This window comes from Palaemon carinicauda, chromosome 9 (genome assembly GCF_036898095.1).
Source record: "Palaemon carinicauda isolate YSFRI2023 chromosome 9, ASM3689809v2, whole genome shotgun sequence".
Classification (NCBI taxonomy): domain Eukaryota; kingdom Metazoa; phylum Arthropoda; class Malacostraca; order Decapoda; family Palaemonidae; genus Palaemon; species Palaemon carinicauda.
Window position 1 is genome coordinate 128,149,157 of NC_090733.1, and position 23,131 is coordinate 128,172,287.

General features: G+C 37.2%; 1 protein-coding gene across 14 annotated transcripts in view; it reads left to right on the forward strand.

The window, feature by feature from the left end:
• Positions 1-23,131, forward strand: part of LOC137647139 (pumilio homolog 2-like) — a 464,002-nt gene that overhangs the window by 322,447 nt on the left and 118,424 nt on the right. For 8 of the 14 annotated variants that reach the window (XM_068380394.1, XM_068380405.1, XM_068380397.1 and 5 more), the window contains 4 exons: positions 2,410-2,539; positions 13,638-13,843; positions 14,034-14,176; positions 22,893-22,997. In XM_068380394.1, coding sequence (XP_068236495.1) covers positions 2,410-2,539; positions 13,638-13,843; positions 14,034-14,176; positions 22,893-22,997 — 584 coding nt within the window. The remainder of the gene's footprint in view (positions 1-2,409; positions 2,540-13,637; positions 13,844-14,033; positions 14,177-22,892; positions 22,998-23,131) is intronic. The other 6 variants (XM_068380401.1, XM_068380402.1, XM_068380404.1 and 3 more) reach the window with 3 other exon arrangements.

Here is a 23,131-nt window from a genome sequence, read left to right on the forward strand (position 1 = left end):
ACCTAACCGATGCCATTTTGCGTCCATAGGCGTAGATGATGATGATGATGATGATAATGATAAACCTCTGCAAATCATATAAACCGTGATTAACCTTGTAACATATTTTTGACGAAACTATTTTTTCATCTTTTAGATTTTCAAATTCAAAATGTTCCGATGAGGTTTCATTGAACAGCTAGCGATAGTATTATTCACCTATAATCCTATTTCTATATTCTCGATCCTATCATTAGTAAGTGAATATTGCATATATAGTTTTTGAAAGACAGATTTATATTTTTGTCAGAAAACTTTATCTGAAATTTTATCTGAATCCTAGTCATCTTTTGCTTTTGAAATTTACTTTCTAAGAAACGGCTTTAATAGATAAGATTTAAATCGAGATCATGGCTTCTAATCTATCAATTACATATGAAAAATATTTTTATATTAATTTTTTTTTAATTGTTCATTGTTTCTCATAGTTTGTTAATTTCCTTTCCTCACTGCCCTATTTTTTTTCCTGTCGGAGCCCTTGGGCTTATAGCATCTTGATTCTCCAACAAGGGTTGTAGCTTTGCTAGTGATAATGATAATGGTAGTAATGATGATAATGATAATAGTTGTTCATAATAATAATAATAATAATGATAGTCAAATTTGACTCTATTCGCTGGTAAACCTCCACCCTTTAATAAAGCAATGATAAACACACCGGAACCGGGTTGGCTCCTTCGGGCGAGCATGACATGTCAGTCAGCGCTCTTGTTTGAAAAATCTGAAGAGGTTGTCGAGTATGTGGAGGCGCCTTTAAGGCTGATGAGACTTTAAACTTGGCCATTTAACCCTTTGCGTCTAACTCAGCTTTAAGAACAGAAGCACCGACTAGCGCCTATCTAGGAGGGGGGAGGGGGGGGGGGTTAGGGTAGGTTATGGGGTTGCCCTCCCCCCAGGGTTTTGGAGTGGGAGGGTGTTGATGAGGTGCCACTGTGGTACGTTATATAGACAGCCAGGTCGGTATCTTGATGTGTCAGCAGGCTGTCATGTTTAACTAAAAATGTACATAGATGTTTCTTGTTTAATAGATTGTGTCAGGTGGCTTATTTGTGAAGATATGCTGCATGAATGTTTTAACATTAATTACGGAATATTGCACCCGTTTTTAGTAAACTACTTTACCTCCATTCTAAACCTCTTTCTAGTCAGAGTTTGAAAGGATTTACTAATAATAAAAGTAAAAAAAAATATTTTGTTATAATAAACTTTCTCACGCATTACGGAAATGAGATGTAGTTGTGCATTCCTGGATTAGCCAAATGGATATCATTTCCTAATATTCCCCTTAAGAAATGTTAAAGCTTGAGAATTTTCTCATTTTTCTGAATTGGAATAGAGAGGTAAGACTAGTCTTAAGTGAGAGATCTTAGACTGAAAAACAGGCAGGAAAAGTCTTTTAATATCTCATTAGTAATCAATATTGTTAACAATGTGAGCCTGTGCAAATCAAATAAGGTTATACAGTGTATGTAAAATAAAAAAAATATTCATGTAAACATACAATGATTTGTTATAAATTGTCAGATTGTAAATGTGTATTCCATAATGAAAATGAAATATATTTAGAGTAGTTTGCTTAACGAAAGTTGTTCGGTTAAAATTTCTCTTATAAGACTGGTTTTGCCTCTATCCCATTTCTGGAAAATGAACAAGATCTTAGGCTTTAACTTGTACAGTATTAGAATGACATCCCTGGCTTAATTGGTGATGAAGTTTATTCTAATTATTTTAAAAACCTTTATTTAATAACTCTGTTGGTAATCTTTGTAAATATATGGACACAAACAGCGCAAATAATCTACTTATGGTTTGTTGATAGAAAGCCAGTCTCTCTCTCTCTCTCTCTCTCTCTCTCTCTCTCTCTCTCTCTCTCTCTCTCTCTCTCTCTCTCTCTCTCTCTAATTTTAGTAAAACGCATTTCACATTGTAAGTTGTAAATTAGCCAATAATCTCAACTGTATATATTTATGAAGAGCTGGTACATTTCATATTTCTTATACATTAACATTAAGGGTTTTGAAGGAAATTTAGGTAGGCAGTTAGTGTCACAATATAAACCTGAGAATATTCTCGGTGAGATATGAAGTTGTACTATGTTTTATGTTAAATGAATTGTTCCAATGACATTTCATACTTATGAAAATTTTATAGATGGTTACATTTTGGATTAGCCTATTTTAGGGGATATGATATTTTATAATTCACTGTGTGTGACCATTCAGTGTGTGTGTGTAGTCGTTATCCTGGTAATCTACAATTAATTATATGTTCAATGTATTAGGAGACTATCAATTTATATCATCACCACAGGTTACCCACATTTCTTGCTTTTAGCATTACCTTCTTTGTAAGAATCCCATTTTCTTTCAGATTGCTCCAGCCAAAAAATTATGGGGTGTGGAAGAGGCCAAAACAGATAAAGGAATATTTAACATTGGGGAACCCACATGGAGAGAAACGGCATGGAGCACGGGACCACCAACAGGTGAGAATTATAGAGGTAAATTGTTGGTATCTGTACTTTTAAGTAATTCTGTTTAACTTGCAATATACTGTTAATATATTTTAGCATATTCATACAGGATTTTTTATGATTTTCATTCGCGCACTTCTGAACTTGTTTCCGTTTCGTGACCTTTGTCATGCTACTTATGATATTTTACTCTTCTAACTGCCAGCCACTTTCATCTGCCAAGTCACATTAACAAAGATTTTTTTCTGAGCATTTGGACACCATATTATTAGGCAACTTCTCCATTATAATTGGTTATTGCTGTATTCCACCCCATCATCTTTCCCCCTTATTTAAAAGTGTGGCAAATGGAATAGAGTATAAATTATCTTTCTTTTCCTATGTAACCCCTAAATAGATGTTGATGGAGCAGGAACATTAAAGCTGGGAATATCTAGCCAAGGCTTGGTGGAAAGGGTGCAAGACTAGTGGGAGCTTGTGGAACACGTTATATCTGGCTTGAGTTCAATCCACTCTCTTGGCTTTATAAATTTCACTGGTCAACCCCCTTAATACTCTTATGAACCAGGGTTTCTTAGAGTAAGATAGAATGAGGGAAATTTATAGCTTATCACTTTATCTTCACCATTATCGTTGATATTAAGTTAGTGACCAATTCCTATTTGTAGACTTGGAGCTTTCTCCAAGGTTTCACTCTTAAGGAAAAAGGTTAATTTGCAAGGTTCCCAAGAGAGCAGGTCAAAGGCAATGTTACTGTGGTTTATGGAATACTGGATTTATTAACCTTTAGTACCAATTGTTGGGGGATGGATAACTAGCAATGCTAGTGGCCTTGAAGATGTAACTAGGTTAGATTAATATGAAAAAAGAGTTTGTTCCTAGCTCTCTTGCTTATGTGAAAATTTTCCAGAAATGTTAGGCTTATAATTTAATTTAGTCCAGTTTCTCAAGGTTTGAATGTTGAAAAGTCTGTTGATAGACTTGTGAAATATGCATCTAAGCACTTGTCACGTTATTGAAGTAAGATCACTGTCTGTCAAGACATTTTTCTAATCTGCATAATGAATATACATTTCAATAAGTATACAGTGTGTATACAGTACAAGTGTATTACCTGCATGCTGAGATAAGTGTACTACATACATGCTAAGACTGGTACAAAACATGAGTCAGTCATGCTTATATGCATATGTAGTACGAACAATAACAGCAACATACTTAGAAAAGTAAGCTGATACCATAGTATATATAGTATATCACTACAATACAGCTTAATTAGCTAGGTAAAAACCTTGTGTGATCACTGTTTTCAGCAGGTTGACTCGCACCATTCAAACTCTCCATGCACATAGCCTATATTTACAGTACTATTGTAAAGTACGGTATTTCTTATGCAGACCTGTACAGTAGTAAATATAACAATAGAACTGTATAATGAATACACAACGCAATAAGAATGAAAATGAAAATAATTAGTACAACGCCACCAACTGTAGTGATGGGGTGCTGTGCTTTAAGGAGAGGGAAATAGCTTGAAGTATGCCGTGTGCAAAGGAGCGCGGTCAGTTTGAAATAGTTAGGCCATGAGAATACTTTTTTTTTTAATTTAATAGGTTATACTGAAGTGAGTGATTGATTTCTGGTGAGAGTGGCGCTAAGACAGGGATGCGTGATTTCGCAGTGGATGTTTAACTTGTATGTTGATGGAGTGGTGAGAGAATTGAATGCTCGAGTGCTTGGATGAGGATTGCAACTGGTAGACGAGAATGACCATGAATGGGAGGTAAATCAGTTGTTTGTGGATGATACTGTAATGGTTGCAGACGCGAAAGAGAAGCTTGGCCGATTAGTGACAGAATTTGGAAGGATGTGTGAGAGAGGGAAGTTGAGAGTTAATGTGGGTAAGAGTAAGGTTACGAGATGTACGAGAAGGGAAGGTGGTGCGAGGTTGAATGTCATGTTGAATAGAGAGTTACTTGAGGAGGTGGATCAGTTTAAGTACTTGGGGTCTGTTGCAGCAAATGGTGGAATGGAAGCAGATGTACGTCAGAGAGTGAATGAAGGATGCAAAGTGTTGGGGGCAGTTAAGGGAGTAGTAAGAAATACAGTAGAGGGTTGGGCATGCATGTAAAGAGAGGAGTATGGCTGGTGTATCTCGAGTAGATAGGGTTAGGAACGAAGTAGTGAGGGTGAGAAAGGGGGTATGAAATGAGTTAGCAGCTGGAGTGGATATGAATGTGTTGAGGTGGTTTGGCCATGTTGAGAGAATGGAAAATGGCTGTCTGCTAAAGAAGGTGATGAGTGCCGAGATGATGGGAGAAGTAAAAGAGGAAGGGCAAGGTTTGGGTGGATGGATGGAGTGAAGAAAGCTCTGGGTGATAGGAGGATGGATGTGAGAGAAGCAAGAGAGCGTGCTAGAAATGGGGATGAAAGGGGAGAGATTGTGACGCAGTTCCGGTAGGCCCTGCTGCTTCCTCTGGTGCCTTGGATGGCCGCGGAGGTAGCAGCAGTAGGGGATTCAGCGTTGTAAAGCTTCATCTGTGGTAGATAACGGTGGAGGTTGGGCTCTGGCATCCTAGCAGTACCAGATGAACTTGGTTGAGTCTCTTGTCAGGCTGGGAGGAGCGTAGAGAGGAGAGGTCCCCTTTTTTGTTTAATTTGTTTGATGTCGGCCAGCCCCCAAAATTGGGGGAAGTGCCTTGGTATATGTATGTATCTATACTGTTCTCTGTATCGCAAATGACCAAATATATGAAAATAGAACTTGCGCATTCAATGAGGGCTGATTGTATTTCGTTCTTCACACTTCTTTTATTTAAAGCAGTTCAAATAGTAAATGGTACAATGATTAGACAGTTGTTTTAACACTGGGCTGTTCAAAAGCAAAAAAAATGTTACTATAGAGATCAGAGAAATACGACGGTATAATTGAATAGAGGGATCTGCAGTCCGAAGGTTGTTGTAGACTTTAAATTGACTGCCTAGAAGTGTGTGTGTGTGTGCGTGCGTGCAATGCAAAACTCTCCGCTATATACCCCTCTTGGGAACATATTTTATGACTTGCCCTTGTTCCAAAAATGCTCTTGTAAGGATCTCTGAATAAAACTTTACGGTTACTTAATTTCATAGGGTGTAACTAAAATGATTCCTATTCACGTGATAAAAACACTTTCACAAGCAAATATATCGTAATTTCATAATCGAGACCCATCTTAAATGACTTCGCTTCCTTTCCAACATTCACATTTACGTTATTCGACTGCATTCCTTTGATTCATTCGATAGTCTTCTAGATTTTGTACATAGCAATAGATTTTTCCTGCGCCATTATAAAGTACACCCCATTAGATCTGTGTGCATATTAATAATTCATTAGAAATCACAATTACTTTATGTAAATAGTATACAGTAGGTATGATTGAGCAATTACAGAACAATAAATTGATAAGTTTAAATACTACTATTACTACTGATTTTGACGTAATGACTTAAGGCTCTTAAGACATAATGTATAGTAATACTGTACTTGGCTCGAGAGATTATTTCTAATACCCCATTTAATCTATATATAGATGTTGAGAGGTGTAAAAAGAATTTGAAGTGAATGCAGAAGAACCATGGAATGCTTAATTGTCAGCAGAGATACGAACAGAAAATTATTTGAAAATTTTGAGCTGACATTATGCATACTGGTGACATAAGAATTAGTAGTCATATAGTTGTGCATGAAATTATAGGACATACAGTATTAGGTCATAAAGGAGTTCGTACTTGCAGCATAATACATTGCATTATAGTTTAAATTAGATACTTGGTGTGGGATAAAGTTTAGGGTTAAATATAGGCTTTTCCCTATCGAGATTGTATATGCGAGGGGCTCAGAACCTAAACTAGTGATAACACAACCGTGCCCGGACCCAGAGTCCCCAGATGGAGTGGAACCCCCTATCTCCATACACCACTTTTCCCTTCACCTCTTCCTTTTCCAGAGTGGATTAAGTCAGTGATAAGAAAGCTTTGCTTACAAAAGGAAGAAGTCAAACGTTCAGACAACTCCTTGAAGACAGCAAGGCTTACTTCCCTCTAGCCTGTTGAGCCTTCCCATGCCAGCGACTCGCCAGGTCTTGCCGATGTGAGACCCTAAGAATCCACCTCGGCTGAACCTGAGGAAGAGTCCTCTTTCCTGTGGGACTTACTCATTAGGAAAGTAATGTGACCTCCCCAAAAGCCCCCTTCTATGGAACTCAAGACCTCCATTGATTCCTCCTTTAGGAAGTACCATATCTTGAGCTGTTGTGATCAAGGCAGACAGAAAAGACGATTCAAAAATTGGCAGCACAAGTCTCTGCTACTAAGGGTTCCCTTATAAGTGGCACACTCCTTTAATTTGATTTCTCCGGTTTTTTTCTTTTTTTAAATGGAAATTCTACATGACAGAGGGTGCCCATGCTTCCCCTCTTCCATTAGAGACTGTGATAGCGACCCTAACCCCTGGGATGTCAGTAGAAAGACTCTCACAACAATCGTAGAAGTTTTTGGTACACCAGTGTGCATACCAGTGGAACAACTGGGTACTAAAACGACGGGACACAGTGGTCAACAAGTTCTTCAGTCATAAGATTGTCTTTGCAGAACATCACAGTGACACTTGAGTGCCTCCCTCTTTCCATGAAGAAGACATCAAGGCAGACGATGGCGAGGCGGGAGAGGACCGCATTAAAAGCGGCAATCCTTCATATCGCTAACTGTTGGGAGATACCTGTCAAGTCGGTGGACGAAGTGGCAGTTCCACGCTGCAGAACCTTTGATGGTAGAGGACCTTTGCGTCGGATACGGCCTTCGTTTACCAACTCTCTTCTTTCTCTCACTATAGCACTGATGAGCCACACTGTGCATTCGAGAGGATCCATCAAAGATCTACTTCTGTGGAAGGAAGTCAAGAAGATGATTGACAAGAAAGAGGTTGACGACTCGTGTTTGTGTTTCTACAGCCAACTTGTTCTTTGTGCAGAAATCAGGAGGTTAGAGACCAGTCATCGATCCATCTGAACGATTTGTGGAAAAGTTTCAAGATGGAGACTCCCAATACAGTCATCCTAGACGGAATAAATTCGCACAGTCTATAGGACTGAAGAACACCTTCCAAATTCCAGTCTGCCAGAACTGGATGAAATACCTTTGATTTGTCCTTGATACAAGAAAATTTTCTAGTTATCTATTTTCCAAGGCCCCTCAATTGTTCATACTGATTTTAGCTGGGCTCACGGGATGGGAATAAGACTTCTCCAATACCTCGAGGATTAGCTTTTGCCGACGGTTCAAAAAATCCTAGATTCTGCTCCACAGGGATCTCGTTTTGTCGTGATCTGGAGATCCGGATAAATCTCAAAGTCCGTTCTAACTTTTCATCGAAACTTTGTCCACTTGGTGAAGAGTGTTTATACTTGTCTCCAAGTAAATAAGGGATGCACTTAGACTTCATCCCTTCCTAGAATCATTCAGTTGACAAAAAGTTTGTTGAAGGCAGGTGTTGGGAGGAGACAGACTTCAGGATTGCGCCCACAGGTCCCTGAATACATTTGCCATAGGGCATGTAGTAGCTTGCCAGCAAGTGGTGTAGCGAATCTTGCTCCTTTCGGGACAAGAAGCATACTGTAGTGTCTAAGATAGCTATTACATCATTGGCTTAAGATTTAAGAGTAAAAATTGTGAGCCTTTCCTCTTTTCCTTCCTTCCCTACTTGGGATCATCTGGTTTGATGTTATAGAGCTGGAACCTGACACCAGTGCACACTAATGACGGGTAGATATTTTGTCAAAATAGCAAGTGTAGAATCCCCGCTCTTCTTATGGGGGAGTGTGACAGTTAAGGCAAATTTGAAATTTATATTAGTCTGTAATGGGAACATTGTTACCTCTGAAGATAGGTTCTTGTATGAGAAACTGGGCTGTGGCTCTGCTCTCCTTACCAAGACTGAGCATTGAAATCCTCGTTTGCTGGCCTGTCTGTTGGGACTTCCTGCCTCCTAAGGATGATCCCTACTAAAGAACGAAGGGTTTTATTCACGGAACAAATTACAAGTTTTAAAAGTTTTGTATTTTTCCTAGCTATATAAACCCAAGTCTTTAAGGTTTCACATGCCACCACATCCATCCCACAAGTCCCAGGAAAAATCAAAATGAAGGCTGTGAGCCCTGTCAGATCTGTACCACCAGTGGATATTGGGTAACGGTAGTCAGAACTTTGATCATACTTCATTAGCTGTTTCCAGCTTTTACCAGAATCTTAACCCTACTGAAGGACTTAAGTTTGTATAGCTAGGAAAAATACAAATTAATTTAAAAATTTGTTATTTTTACACCAAGTTTGTATAGCTAGGAAAAATGCAAATTAATTTTAAAAGATTCATATACCGTTTCCAATTTACCGTAAGGAAAGTTTAGGCCAATTCTTAAAAAAGTAATTTCCGGTTGATACTTTCTCTCCTTTGCGTAGTTTTCTTGTGGAGTCCATGTGGCCCATCATAAATCCTATCTTGTGTGTATTGCCAATGGTGCACCTCAAACAATGTAGTATAGGCATTACTGGAAAGTCTTTTATAATAGTTTTTTTTTTTTTTTTTTAGTGTTCAACTATACCACTTGTTTCTACTTCTTTCTCCCATCTTGATATCCAACCTGTGAACTTTTACCATAACTGTGTGGTTCCTTTAGTTGGTCATTAGGCCTGGTAATCTGCTTTATCAAGTTATAAAAAGTCTTCAAAATTGCAGTATCAAAGTTAGTGGACGGTCTGCTTCATTGGGTGTAAGTGTAGAAGGATAACCTACCTATTATAAATTTCTGCTTCAGAGATATGCTGATGAGAACAACTTGGGTAAGTTTGACATGACTCGAGATATTCCATCAGATTATTTTAACCCTTTAACCCCCAAAGGACGTACTGGTACGTTTCACAAGACTCATCCCTTTACCCCCATGGACGTACCGGTACGTCCTTGCAAAAAACTGCTTCATACATTTTTTTGCATATTTTTGATAACTTTATGAGAAACTTCAGGCATTTTCCAAAAGAATGAGACCAACCTGACCTCTCTATGACGAAAATTAAGGCAGTTAGAGCAATTAAAAAAAATATATATTGCAAAATGTGCTTGAAAAGAAAAAACGCTTTTGGGGTTAAGGGTTGGAAAGTTCCAAATAGCTTGGGAGTAAAAGCGATAATTTGGCTCTACATCAAAGCTAAACTTTTGTGATTATATATATTTTTATACTTTTTTATCTAGACCATCTCATGTATCAATATATTCCAGTGGATGTAAAGATTTATCACTGAAGATAAATTTTGTCTCTGCCTAGGTTTACACATCTATCAACTAAAGCAGATGAAAACTGTCATGTATTGTAAGCTTCAACCTTACTGAAAGATTTCTCTTACTCTGAATTCATGGCAGAGATAAAAACCCCTGTTAAAATGGTGTTTGCTTTGGTGGTAGCATTTTAATTCTTTTATCAAAAGCATTTTATTAAGCTAAAGAACTTTTCAGTAATCTAGATCGGGCTTTACTGCCTTGTTGAAAGAAATAACCCGTTCCTCTCCCTTGATAAAGTTATAATTGTAGCCCCAATGGAAGCACAATTCTGTATTTGCTGCCTCCTTTTGATGGACTGTAAATTCTTTGGTCACAGCAATATTTTTAGCTGAAACCTGAGGGGGCTCTCACCTTTTCCACCCTCTTCAGTTCCAGGAGTAGTTTGTGGAAATGTAAAGGTGCACAATTGTGTGTAGTAAGCATGCCTTTGGCTTTTTAGGTTTGATAGCTTCTTTGATTTCTGTAGAAGACATATGCGCAGGGACAATTTCCCTTTTTGAAGTATTTACAATTCTCATCTGTAGTGCTTCTGATGCTAATTGTAATAAGTATAGAAACTCGATGCCTCTCACCATTCTCGAGGAGACATTTATTGCTTCATATCACTAAATTTGGTACAGAACTCGGCTTATGAATATTGTGGCACATTCCTTGAAATACAGCAAATTTCCATAGAAATATTTACAGTAGCTATGGTGGACTTTGAAATTACCATTAATTGCTGGATATTCAATGGTCAACTAACATGTTGATGGCTAGGTAAAATCCAGGAGTAACACTTTTGCACCTTTTTTTGTTGTAAGGCCCCACCTGAAACATTGATGCCTCTGATTATTTAATGATTATTGGAATAGTTTTAACAATTATTTTGTTACATATGATCTTTTTAATAATACTTTGAAGACTCTTTCTTTGCAATAAATAAAGAACAAAGGTTAAAATTTGACTGCTTGGCTAAGCTAATTGTAAGGAATTTCATGATTGTTGCCTGTATGTGATGGGAATTGTACATTGAAGATGGTGATGAGGGATGTTTCTAGTGTCATTGACTCCCAACTGATCTGCTCTCAGCCTTATCATGCGCATCATGTCCCTCTTTTCCTCCAAAGCCCACTTAAGTGTTTGAAAATTGCTGACCAAATCTCCAACAAATCACATTGAAATGAACTGTTTGATAAAATTTTGAGAAACCAATTACTCAATTTATTTATGCCATATTTTAGTTTAATCAGCTAAAAACATGAAGGCTAATGATGAACGTATTTTTTAGTAATGTTTTATTCATTGTGTAAACACATACAGCCACAGTAACAACTGAACAGAAATCAACTGTCCTGTTATGAACACTTGAACCATATAGTAAACAATTGCCCTTTTTCACTATGGAGAAAAGATCCTCTAGGAAATATACTGCCATATATATAAAACGAGCTTTAGCTGAAGGAGAGAAAACAATGTTCATATCCGCTATTATTGGGAATAAGCTGTGTCTGAAACTGCGGTAATCCTCTATAAGCAATTAAATCAATAGTAAATAAAGCATGAGAAGTACTTAAAATTTGTAATTAGTATGCTAAAAATGAAAATGATAGTTCAATTAATAGTTGTTTCTTTTACAAAAATAGAAGATGTCCTTCAGTAGTTGCCTCGTTCTGCTGATTTGTGATGCATAGTGTCAATGAACTTGTAAATGTAAACAATGGAAAAGATTAAAATTCAGTTTATTTGTTGATATGATACTATGAATATTTCATGCATTATTATTCGATAGTCATTTATTTATAGAGAACAATACACTTGTCATTTAATGTGCTGTCAACATTACACTGATTTAGTTAGATAAATCTCACTTCACCGATATGACTAGATGAGTTATTTGCCATAATTCATGATCGTCGTCGTCGTTGTTGGCGCCCACTCGTGTCCGAGTATTGGGTTCTGTCGTTAGCCATCAGCCTCCTATCAGAAGAAAGGTGGAGGAAACGACAGAATGCCAGTAGCTGGGTATATTGTTTTGGGTGGTCGTGGCTTTGCAACGGCCACGCACGCACACTTGGCCCACATCGTTTTCACCGCGGCTCAAGACATATGAGACAGGCGGCTTCTCCGATGTTGGTTGCATCGGGCTGCCGGGTTCTTGTTATGTCAAGGCCCGCCTTGTTGCCTGCCCGATAGGCATTGCCCTCTTCCGCCGGCGCTGGGAAGCTCCGCCGTTGGGGTCTTGTTTGGTTTGGTTTGGTTTGATTTTTGATTTTTCCTTCTCCTAGCCTTTGCCTATCTGAAATAAAGGAGAAGGCCTTTAGGGGTCCAGTCTTGGTCTGGTCTCTCAGAACTGGCCTTAGCGGTATGGTTGAGCCTGCCAGGGTGGATAAACTACCCCACCGCCATTGCCCAGCCCATCATTGAGACACTCAAGCCCCTCTACTGCAGCAAAGTGCTGGACCATCAGAGGGGAATTCATGATACATTGATATTAATTTCATTCTTAAACTCAGGGTTATTAAATATTATAATACATAGGTAATACATTTATTCAATTTAGGCAAAATACAGTCCAAATTATATGAAAACAGTTGGGAGCTTTAGGTCCACATTAGACTCGCTTACCATGTATTCTTGTGGGGAACATTTGTTTCGTTTACGCGAACTTGGTATACACGGCTGTGCAGAAAGGTAAACTGGAGTTAGCTTTGGTATCCAGCATAGAAGTTGGCATATAACAAATACTACCATATACAATATGGTAAATTTTTCTACCAACACAATAGAATTTTTTTTTGTTTCCTTGAGAAGTCATGGAAATACATGGTGATGTTTTGTACATTATTAGACTACGTACATACAAAATAACCAGGCATCCTCTTTTGTCGACAGCAGACTGCACTCTTTCCTCTACTTTCAATTCCTATCGAAAACATGTGCCTTTCTTTAAAGCCATCAGTTAAAAGATAAATAGCTGCCAATTATTATTGGTTGTTGAAATTCACGCTTATACTGTAATGTGGTACAGGAAAAGGAAAATGAAAAATTATAAAAGGTGAAGTGTTTTAGCGCTTATATTTACAGTTGTAGATTATTCGATGTTTGGTGATGAGGGTTAATCTACTTTTTTTCACAATATCAAAGATCAAGTACAGATGAAACACTTAGAATTTTTTTTAGTTTGTCATATACTGTACTGTCATAATCTTCCTATGATTAGGATTCATGGTCTGTAACCCTTCTTGCTTAGGCTGCATTTGTTCTTCATGACAGTCTGTTAGGGTAGCCTACTTCAGACGGTTAGTGTAAATTCCCTTTGTAAAAAAAAATTATTTCCTCAGTAGTAAGAATTGGTATTTAATAACCTACAATGCACAAAAGCAAATTTGTATTGATAAACCTGCTCCCAGTATTCCTAAGCCATGATTGTTGGCGCCATCTTAATCTATTTTTGACATATCTGTACTTTCCCCCTACTGTGCAGTACTGCGTATGAATGTGTAATGAAAGTGTAATATGAATTAGTAATGAAAGCTGCAAACAGGCCATCCATCCACATTGTCATGCTTAGCTCTGAGTTTTGGTACTGGTCACAGTGCTTTTCATTGTCCCTACATTGTCATCCATTTAAAATAAACAAATGAGAGGACTAACAAACCCCAAGAACAGTATGTTTATCTGCTGTTCATCTATTATGCTTATGTGTTTTAGGCAACATGTCTACAAACTTCATTTATTCAGTTATATTTATTTCTATTATTTCCTTTACAGATCATGGGGTGGGACAGTCTCATGGATTAAATATGGGTGTTGGCCAGAGAGGTCCAGTTCGTCCACAATTCCCGGGAGGTGACTCCGTGTTATCTCCTCGTGCCTCCGATCATGCTGGGGTTGGCCTCAAGATGGTCGAGTACGTTCTTGCCTCATCGCCGACGGGGAAGGATCTCGATGCTCGCATGGCAAACCTAGCACTCAGGGTTAGAGTTTTTCTCATTTTTTTTTCTTTGTCTATATGAGTATTTAGAATATTTGTATTATTTGTAGTTGTTTAGATTTATGACTGCTATTTAACTGGGTTATTCATGTTAAGTTGACAGTAATCTAATATTTTACTATTTGGTTATGTATGTTTTTGTTTTGATACTAATTAAAATGGTTTGATTGTAGAATGGAGCTGTGGACGCAAGTAAGGACAAAAAAGACAAAGCACCGTCACCATTCGACCCTACGAAAAAGGATGTAGAAAATGGTAATATGCCCCAAGCAAATGGCATTGTACAAAATGGATTAGAAGACGATAAAGCATTTAAGTAAGTATATGACGCAACATTTTTAGTTGTGTTTTTTCTCTCTTGTCTTATCCTTAGGTTAGGATAGGATTATTTTTAGATTTACTAAAGTTAAGGAGCCATCATATGATCTATATTTGGAAATATGAATTTTAAGATTTTATGTAGTTTTTTGAAAAGTAGTTGGTGAAGCACCAAAATTCATTAATGAGAACACTGAGTCACACTTCTGTATTTCTAGGGCGTGCCTGAAAGGTGTGTTCTTTTTGGGTAGTGAAATTTTGAACTAAGGTAAAGGTTAGGTGGGTAACTGTGAGAATAAATTGAAAGACATGCAAAAGTAAATTGCAAAGCATTATATTTGAGTCTGGGATAAGTATAATGCAAAAAACCTTTAGGTCCACTTTGAAGTCCTGTAAAAGGGAAGCTTCTTTGCAGGGTTAATCCTTCATTGCTGTGGTTCCCAGTTAGTCTTAACAGACTTTGAATGACTCCATAAGTTTTGGAAATACAGTATGAAGTTTTGTCCTAATTGTTAATTTCAGTCTCATGCCTTCAGATGGCAATAGGAATATATCTTGCAGAGAAGGTTTTAATAGCTTGCATGGTTTGCGGAGTAAGGTGGCTTCCTGATGGTGATTAAGTAAGGATCTAATCCCCTAGGGCATGCAATTAACATCTGATCTGTAATCATGGACCCAATCTTAATGGTAAAGGTTTTGAATTCTCTAGAGGCTCCTTTTGGGATGGTTTATTTCTTTATTTACTATTCTTTCATCTCATGAAAGATAGAAGGCAATTTTCATTACTTTGAAATTTTTTTTTTTTTTTTTTTTACTAAAGAGTAAATATTCAGTGTTGGTATATCATAGGGATGAAATTATTGTTTTTATACTGTACTGTATAGCAATTTGAATGTTTATTTTCACAGTAATATACATACATATACCAAGGCATTTCCCTCAATTATGGGGGGTAGCCGACATCAAACAAATGAAACAAAAAAGGGAAGCTCTCCTCTCTACGTTCCTCCCAGCCTGACAATGGACTCAACCAAGTTCAGCAGGTACTGCTAGGGTGGAACAGCCCACCCTCCCCCGTTATCCACCACAGATGAAGCTTCATAACGCTGAATCCCCTACTGCTGCTACCTCCGCGGTCATCTAAGGCACTGGAGGAAACAGCAGGGCCTACCGGAACTGCGTCACAATCGCTTGCCATTCACTCCTATTTCTAGCCCGCTCTCTTGCCTCTCTCACATCTATCCTCCTATCACCCAGAGCTTTCTTCACTCCATCCATCCACCCAAACCTTGGCCTTCCTCTTGTACTTCTCCCATCAACTCTTGCATTCATCACCTTCTGTAGCAGACAGCCATTTTCCATTCTTTTAACATGGCCAAACCAGCTCAACACATTCATATCCACTCTAGCTGCTAACTCATTTCTTACACCCTTTCTCACCCTTACTACTTCGTTCCTAACCCTATCTACTCGAGATACACCAGCCATACTCCTTAGATATTTCATCTCAAACACATTCAATTTCTGTCTCTTCGTCAATTACATTCCCACAACTCTTATCCATATATGACAGTTGGTACAATCACTTTCTCATACAGAACTCTCTTTACATTCATGCTCAATCCTCTATTTTTTACTACTCCTTTAACTGCCCCCAACACTGCATCCTTCATTCACACTCTGACGTACATCTGTTTCCATTCCACCATTTGCTGCAACAACAGACCCCAAGTACTTAAACTGATCCACCTCCTCAAGTAATATGCACTATCAGTAAATCAAACTAATATTGTTTTGAGTAGCTGTTCCATTTTTTTTTATACTTAGAGAATTGTTGATCATTTATACATTAAATGATAAATGATATGCAGTACAGCACTGGTATACTGTTAATGTGGACAAATTAGGTCATATTACTTGATTGGGAGCATCTGTTCTCTTGTCGACATAGAGGTAATAAGGATAGCAACATAACAATCAAAGTTTCCTACGTATACAAAAATGTTTTAAGTTTAGTGATTGTTATACCATCAGAGTAACTAGGTCTAGTAGGGATCACAAGTGGCAGTCCACCATATTGTTTCTTAGTAGTTTGGATTCTTTCAAAGTTTAGTTGGCTAGTTTTTTGTTTGCCTTTCAGATGTACCCCTCTGTAATCATCATTAGATCGTTACTGGATGTGTTATTTCGTTGTTGGATTTCTACCAAATTCATTGTTCACAGAAAGATGGATTGTTTTTATATCTGTTACTGATTTCTCCTTGGCAGTCAAGTATCTCCCAATGATTAGGGGCTGTAGAACATCAGTTAGGAAGGCTTTATTTTCCTTGAATATCTACATTGAGGAATAGAAGACTTTTCCAATGCTTCTCACAGATGCAGCAAAAAACACAAGGTTTTGGTTATTAAAAACATCACCTCAATGTTGACAAAAACATCACCTCAATGTTGACAAAAACATCTAACCATGGGTAAATCAATGTTCCTGATATAAGATGGTCTAGGGGTGACCAGAAAAAGCCATTCCTGACATAGCATACGTATTGGTTTTAAATTTTAAAAGGTGAACCCAATGCAACCAAAAGACTCCTATACCATTGATTCCTTAAAGATACAGGCTCTGTAAAGTGCAGGACAGGAGTAAACTAATGTATCGTGCACATTATTGGGTATGAAGTTGAATCCTCCTAATCGAGTAGTTGAATCAGTAGAACTTCAAAAGTTCAAAGTTGGAGCAAATGCTTTTTTGTTGACCAGGCGGACATGAGTCTTTTTATAGTTTATTTATGACATAATTGTTTTTGTTGTTGTTAATAGTTTATATATGACATGTCTGTTTTGACATTGTTATTTTTTTAGAATGATTTATTAATTTGTTCTCTTCATTTATTTATTTCCTTATTTCCTTTCCTCACTAGGCTATTTTTCCCTGTTGGAGCCCCTGGGCTTATAGCATCTTGCTTTTCCAACTAGGGTTGTAGCTTGGATAGTAATAATAATAATAACAAAACTCAAAGTACAATTGTAAGTAGGTCTAGGACAGTGGCTCCTGAGCATCTGGATCTCAGCACTGATAATAATGTTTCTCTAACTTTTAATGACTTGAGATTTTAGGTGTGATTCTCGACGATAAATTTACTTTTGAGAAACACATTAGTTCTGTCTCTTCTTCACTTGCACAAAAAATTGGCTTATTGAGAAAGTCTTAAGATTTTCGGTGATCAATCTACAGTATTCTGAAAACATATTTTAATTCTTTCATTCTACCTTGTTTTGGGTATTGTTTTCCCGTCTGGTCTTCAGCTGCTGATTCTCATCTTAATTTGTTAGTCAGGAACTTACTGTCTATTAAATTTCTTATTCCTGATCTAGATATTAATCTTTGGCCCCATCGTTCAATTAGTTCTTAATGCACGTTGCATAAGATTTTTCATGATTCTGACCATCCTTTACATTCAGATCTTCCTGGACAGTTCCATCCTTTTCGTAATACTAGGCATGCAGTTAATTCTAATAGTCAGGCCTTTTCCATCATGAGGCTCAGTACTACACAGTATTCTAGAAGTTTTATTCCAGCTGTGACCAAGTTGTGGAATGATCTTATCTGGTAGTTGAATCAGTAGAACTTCAAAAGTTCAAACTTGCAGCAAATGGTTTGTTAAACAGGCTGACATAAGTCTTTTTATAGTCTATATGTGAATTATCTGTTTTAATGTTAATGTTTTTTAGTATTATTTTAATTTTTCATTACTACTTCGTTTATCTATTTCCTTGTTTCCTTTCCTCATTAGACTATTTTTCTTTGTTGGAGCCCTTGGGTTTATAGCATCTTGCTTTTCCAACTAGGGTTATAGCTTGGCAAAAAATAATAATAATGATAATAATAGTAATGAGCTGACAAAGAAAGTTACATTTTTAAGCCGCACCCTTTCAGAAACAATCTAAGAGGTATTGCTGTACTATGAAGTAAAATAATGTAGGAGTTGGAACGGTAACATAGAAAAAAAATCCAAACCTGATTCAACATTAAATCTTGGATATATCTGTAGAACAGATTGAGGAGGTCGTATTGAGAATTTTGTTATAAATCTGGTTGTAGGGATCCCTGCATTTTCCTTTAGCTTTCAAGCATCTTCCAGTATTTATGACCTCCAGTCCCTAACTCGGGGTGAGGGACTGGCCTCTTTCTTCATAGATTTAACCTGTTTTAATTTGATAAATATCAAAGATCATTAAGGTTTTAGTAGCCTCGATAGGATCTTCTAGTGTCTGCAATCTTACCAGCTATTGCCTGGTTCTAGCTTGATGAAAAGGGGCCTTGGGTGCTGATCATGTGCATTTATGGTCAGTCTCAGGTCATTGTCACTGTCCTTTGCCTTTGCCATTTATGAGTGACCTTTAAACATTTGAATTGCATCTATATTATTAGTAGCCAGACTTAAACACTAGTTATAAACGCAAGATGCTACAATCCCCAGGGCTTCAATAGTGAATGCAACCCATTGTGGAAAATTGAGAACGGTTGTAAGAAATGAGTTAGCAGCTAGAGTGGATATGAATGTGTTGAGGTGGTTTGGCCATGTTAAGATGAATGCAAGAGTTGATGGGATAAGTACAAGAGAAAGGCCAAGGTCTAGGTGGATGGATGGAGTGAAGAAAGCTCTGGGTGATAGGAGGATAGATGTGAGAGAGGCAAGAGAGCGTGCTTGAAATAATAGTGAATGGCGAGCGATTGTGACATAGATCCGGTAGGCCCTGCTGCTTCCTCCGGTGCCTTAAATGTTCGCGGAGGTAGCAGCAGTAGGGGATTCTGCGTTATGAAGCTTCATCTGTGGTGGATAACGGGGGAGGGTGGGCTGTGGCACCCTAGCAGTACCAGCCGAACTCGGTTGAGTCCCTTGTCAGGCTGGGAGGAACGTAGGGAGGAGAGGTCCCCTTTTTTGTTTTATTTGTTTGATGTCGGCTACCCCCAAATTTGGGGGAAGTGCCTTGTATATGTATGTATGTATTTGAGCAGTAACAGTAAAGGTAAATGAGAAGTTAAACATCAGTGCCGATTGACCTTAGGGGCCCAGATTCTAGACATTCATTTCTTTCTCTCAGTAGAGGAAGAGTTATTTACATGGTAGAATTTTTTTTTCCGGCAAGTGATTTATACTTGTACTTTAAGGGTACCCCAAATAACAGTTGCTTTTAGAATTAAGGAACTGCCTTATATTTTTTACCTTAGTGTTTTAATAAGAAATATATCTCACGGTGGTGTTTCAGAAGACTGAAAAAGAGAGAGAATGATACTAAGGTCTTTCCAACAAGTCATTCTCTTTTTTTTTCTCTGCGATGCAGTTTACTTGTGTTAACACTAAATCATATGTTGTTGAACTAGAGAAAGAAGATAAAGGAAGTGGAAAAGCAATGAATAAACTATGAAAGAGTAACTGTAAAATGGAGTATATGATACATAGCAATGTTGATCTGATTACATTAATAAATCTTGATTTGTTGGCCTGCTCAACAGAAAAGTATTTGTACTAAGTTTGAACTATGAAGTTCCGCTGATTCAACTATTTGATTGGCAAGACTAATCCACAATTTGTGTACTGCCGGAAAAAAACTAGAATACTGTTTGGTATTGATTGATTGATATGAGGTTTTCTGGCATCCTGACTTTTTGGTATTGAGCCTTATGAAAGAAAAGATCTGACTTAGTTGACTGCTTATACTCTCTATTACATAGTAGAAGATACAGTAGAAGATACCGTCTGAGATTTGAATACAAAGAAAAAGTATGAGAAATCTTTAACAGTAGGTACAAAAAGAATCCGAATGTTCATACAGAGACAATCGATATTTGATGCATTTAGATTATATTGCAAGGAAATGTACAGTTGAGTTCAATGTCAGGAAGAGCTCCTTTCGGTTGAAGAATTGTTGCGGAAGAGATAAGGAATATTTGAATACACTAGCTGGAAATGTCCCATTGGCCTTGGGGTTAATTTCTTCACCAAATTTTGTCTCGAGAGCAAAGGTCTAGGGACTAGATATCTGGATAGTATATATACTTGTGTTGCACTATAGAACTCTAGGCATTGAACATAATTATTGTTTAATGGGTGTATATATTTGTTACAAAATAAAACTACACCAGTAGTTAAGGAGAATTCCATTTCTGTTTTTGTGCATGTTTTCATAGAAAAATGTCCATCATGGTAGAATTAAATCTCAAATGGTGAATGACACCGAAATGACAACTAAGAGTAAGCAAACTGTGGTCTAATGAAAATTTATGTGAAGGAAATTTTTTAAAACAATTTTAGAAAGGTTTACAATTTGTGAAATAGGAATCTTGTAGGGCTTAATACCTATATTGAGATTTGTGCAGCATAATATAAAGTATACTAAAGATTTTTAGTGGTATCCCTTTGTCCTGTAACATTGATTGTCTGTTATTTGGTTTGCTGTGGTCTGATCTACCTAATTACTGTCCAGCTTCATTAGGTGTTACCTTAACATCTCAAGTGTGTGTTGTACAAACTTGGCATCAAAAAGGTGACCGGGTGGCCTCGGATAACTAGTATGAAATAACGAAAATACAATAATATAAAATTAGTGATCAATGTTTCCATTATTAAAGCTCTACTTTACAGACCGTAGAATTTTTTTTTTTTTTTTCCAGTAAGTAGAATATCCTTAGAACCTCCTCCTAAACTTAACCATGAAATTTTTCTTTAGGAACAGAAATATTGTTAATTTATAATCTTGGTTGTAAATAGTCTGAGAATGCTTATATATAAGCCCTTTCCTATGTGTGGTTTTATATAATGCCGAATTACATGAACATTAATTTTGAAATGTAGCATTCCGTTGAAGTTTTGACCACTTTAATCTGTAATTATAACAATATTACTGTACATCATTTTCCTCCCAGTTGCATGGTTTTCCAACTGTTTATCTTTTCTTTTAAATCTCGCCTAACTGCAATATTTTTCTGAATTTCACCTTAGCTATTCTGGTGACTTGACATGCTATTTCTGATGTAAGATTCCTATAATGGTTTTATGCATCAAATGGTAGATCTATTCTTTATAAAATATCATTACATTACAGACTGGGAGGAACGTAGAGAGGAGAGGTCCCCTTTTCTGTTTCATTTGTTTGATGTTGGCTACCCCCAAAAATTGGGGCAAGGGCCTTGTTATATGTATGTATTAAAATAGATACTCGTCTGTTACGTGAAAATCTTTGTATTTGATGAAAGTTTGTCTGCTTATGTGACATGAATACTATTTTCAGTAATTAATATAAGGTTGTAAAGTAAAAAAAAAAAAGAAATAGAAGCACAATACAGTATTAACACAAAAGATTAGGTTAGCTGAACAAGAAAGCATCTCAACAATGCTATCAATATTATATTCAACAAACTCAAGAAATGGGTAAAATAGAAAAATTTCCTTGAACATTTATTATGAGGATCAGGACTTTGAGGTTAATAGTGTCTTAGGGCCTTATACAAGCTCACCATTGTGAACCCCATAAAATTAAACAGTGGGTGCCGATTTTAAATAGGAAAGGGTATTGGAGCATGAGTGAAAAGGGGGACTTTTACAGTCAATAAGTATGGGCATACTTGAGGGCACACTCGGGCACCTATTCTATCTTATTTCTCGTCCTCTGGCTTCGTTAGGTTAAGGTCGTTTTTCCTTCCGTTTCCTTTCCTTAGTGGGCTATTTTCCCTGTTAGAGCCCCTGGACTTTGGCATCCTGCTTTTCCAACTAGGGTTGTAGCTTAGCAAGTAATAATAATAGTAATTATATTAATAATACTCATACATTCGCCTCCATGATGGTGCTGCTTTTGTGATAAAATAATGACTAGATAATCAGCCTCCTTATCATATGGAAAAAGGAATCCATAATTAAAATTTTTCAAGTACAAGAGGAAGGCCAAGGTTTGGGTTGATGGATGGAGTGAAGAAAGCTCTGGATGGTAGGAGGATAGATGTGAGAGAGGCAAGAGAGCGTGCTAGAAATGGGGATGAAAGGGGAGAGATTGTGACGCAGTTCCGGTAGGCCCTGCTGCTTCCTTCGGTCGCCTCGGTGACTGCGGATGTAGCAGCAGTAGTGGATTCCGCTTATGAAGCTTTATTTTGGGATAACGGAGGAGGGTTGGCTGTGGCGTCCTAGCAGTACCAGCCAAACTGCTGAATCCCACGTCAAGGTGGGGAGAGCGTAGAGAGGAAAGGTCCCCTTTTGTTCATTTGTTTGATGCCGGCTACCCCCTCCCCCCCCAAATTGGGGAAAATGACTTGCTAAAGAGAGAGGTTTCCCTTTTTTGAGTAACATGAAAATTACAGCTATTTATCATTGTAGTGAGACTGAATTGATTTTCATACCATAGGAAATTTTTTGGTGAGCCAATAAGAAAGAATGTTTCATCATTTTTTACAAATAACTGTCAGGAATAACAATAATCTTGTATAATTTTTCATGAGTTGACTGTTCTGTATATTGTAAAAAAAGGTTTACACATCTACATTTGCTAATTATTTTCTAATGAAATCTAGGATTTGTTATCAGTCCCGTAAGAATTGAGAATGCTAACTCTGGTCTAGGTAAACCTTTTTTGATAATAATAATAATAATAATGTTGAACAGTTAACTTGAACTTTTATCTATACTTTCTGTTTTTGCTTTTTTTCATATTTGAACCTACTAAAGTAAACAGCTATATACAGCTTCCTGTCTTAAAGAAGTAAATATACACGGACCACTCAGCAAAATTACCATGACGCAAGAGGGTTGGCACCTAGAAATGGGACAGACGTGAGTTGATGAGGGTAAAAGTTGATAGGGTCAAGAACATTTCCTTTTGGGCAAGTTTATTAGTAATATGATGAAGTGTGAAACAGTTTTAATGACTATAATGATGGCAATTAGCATTACTGGTTTATACATTT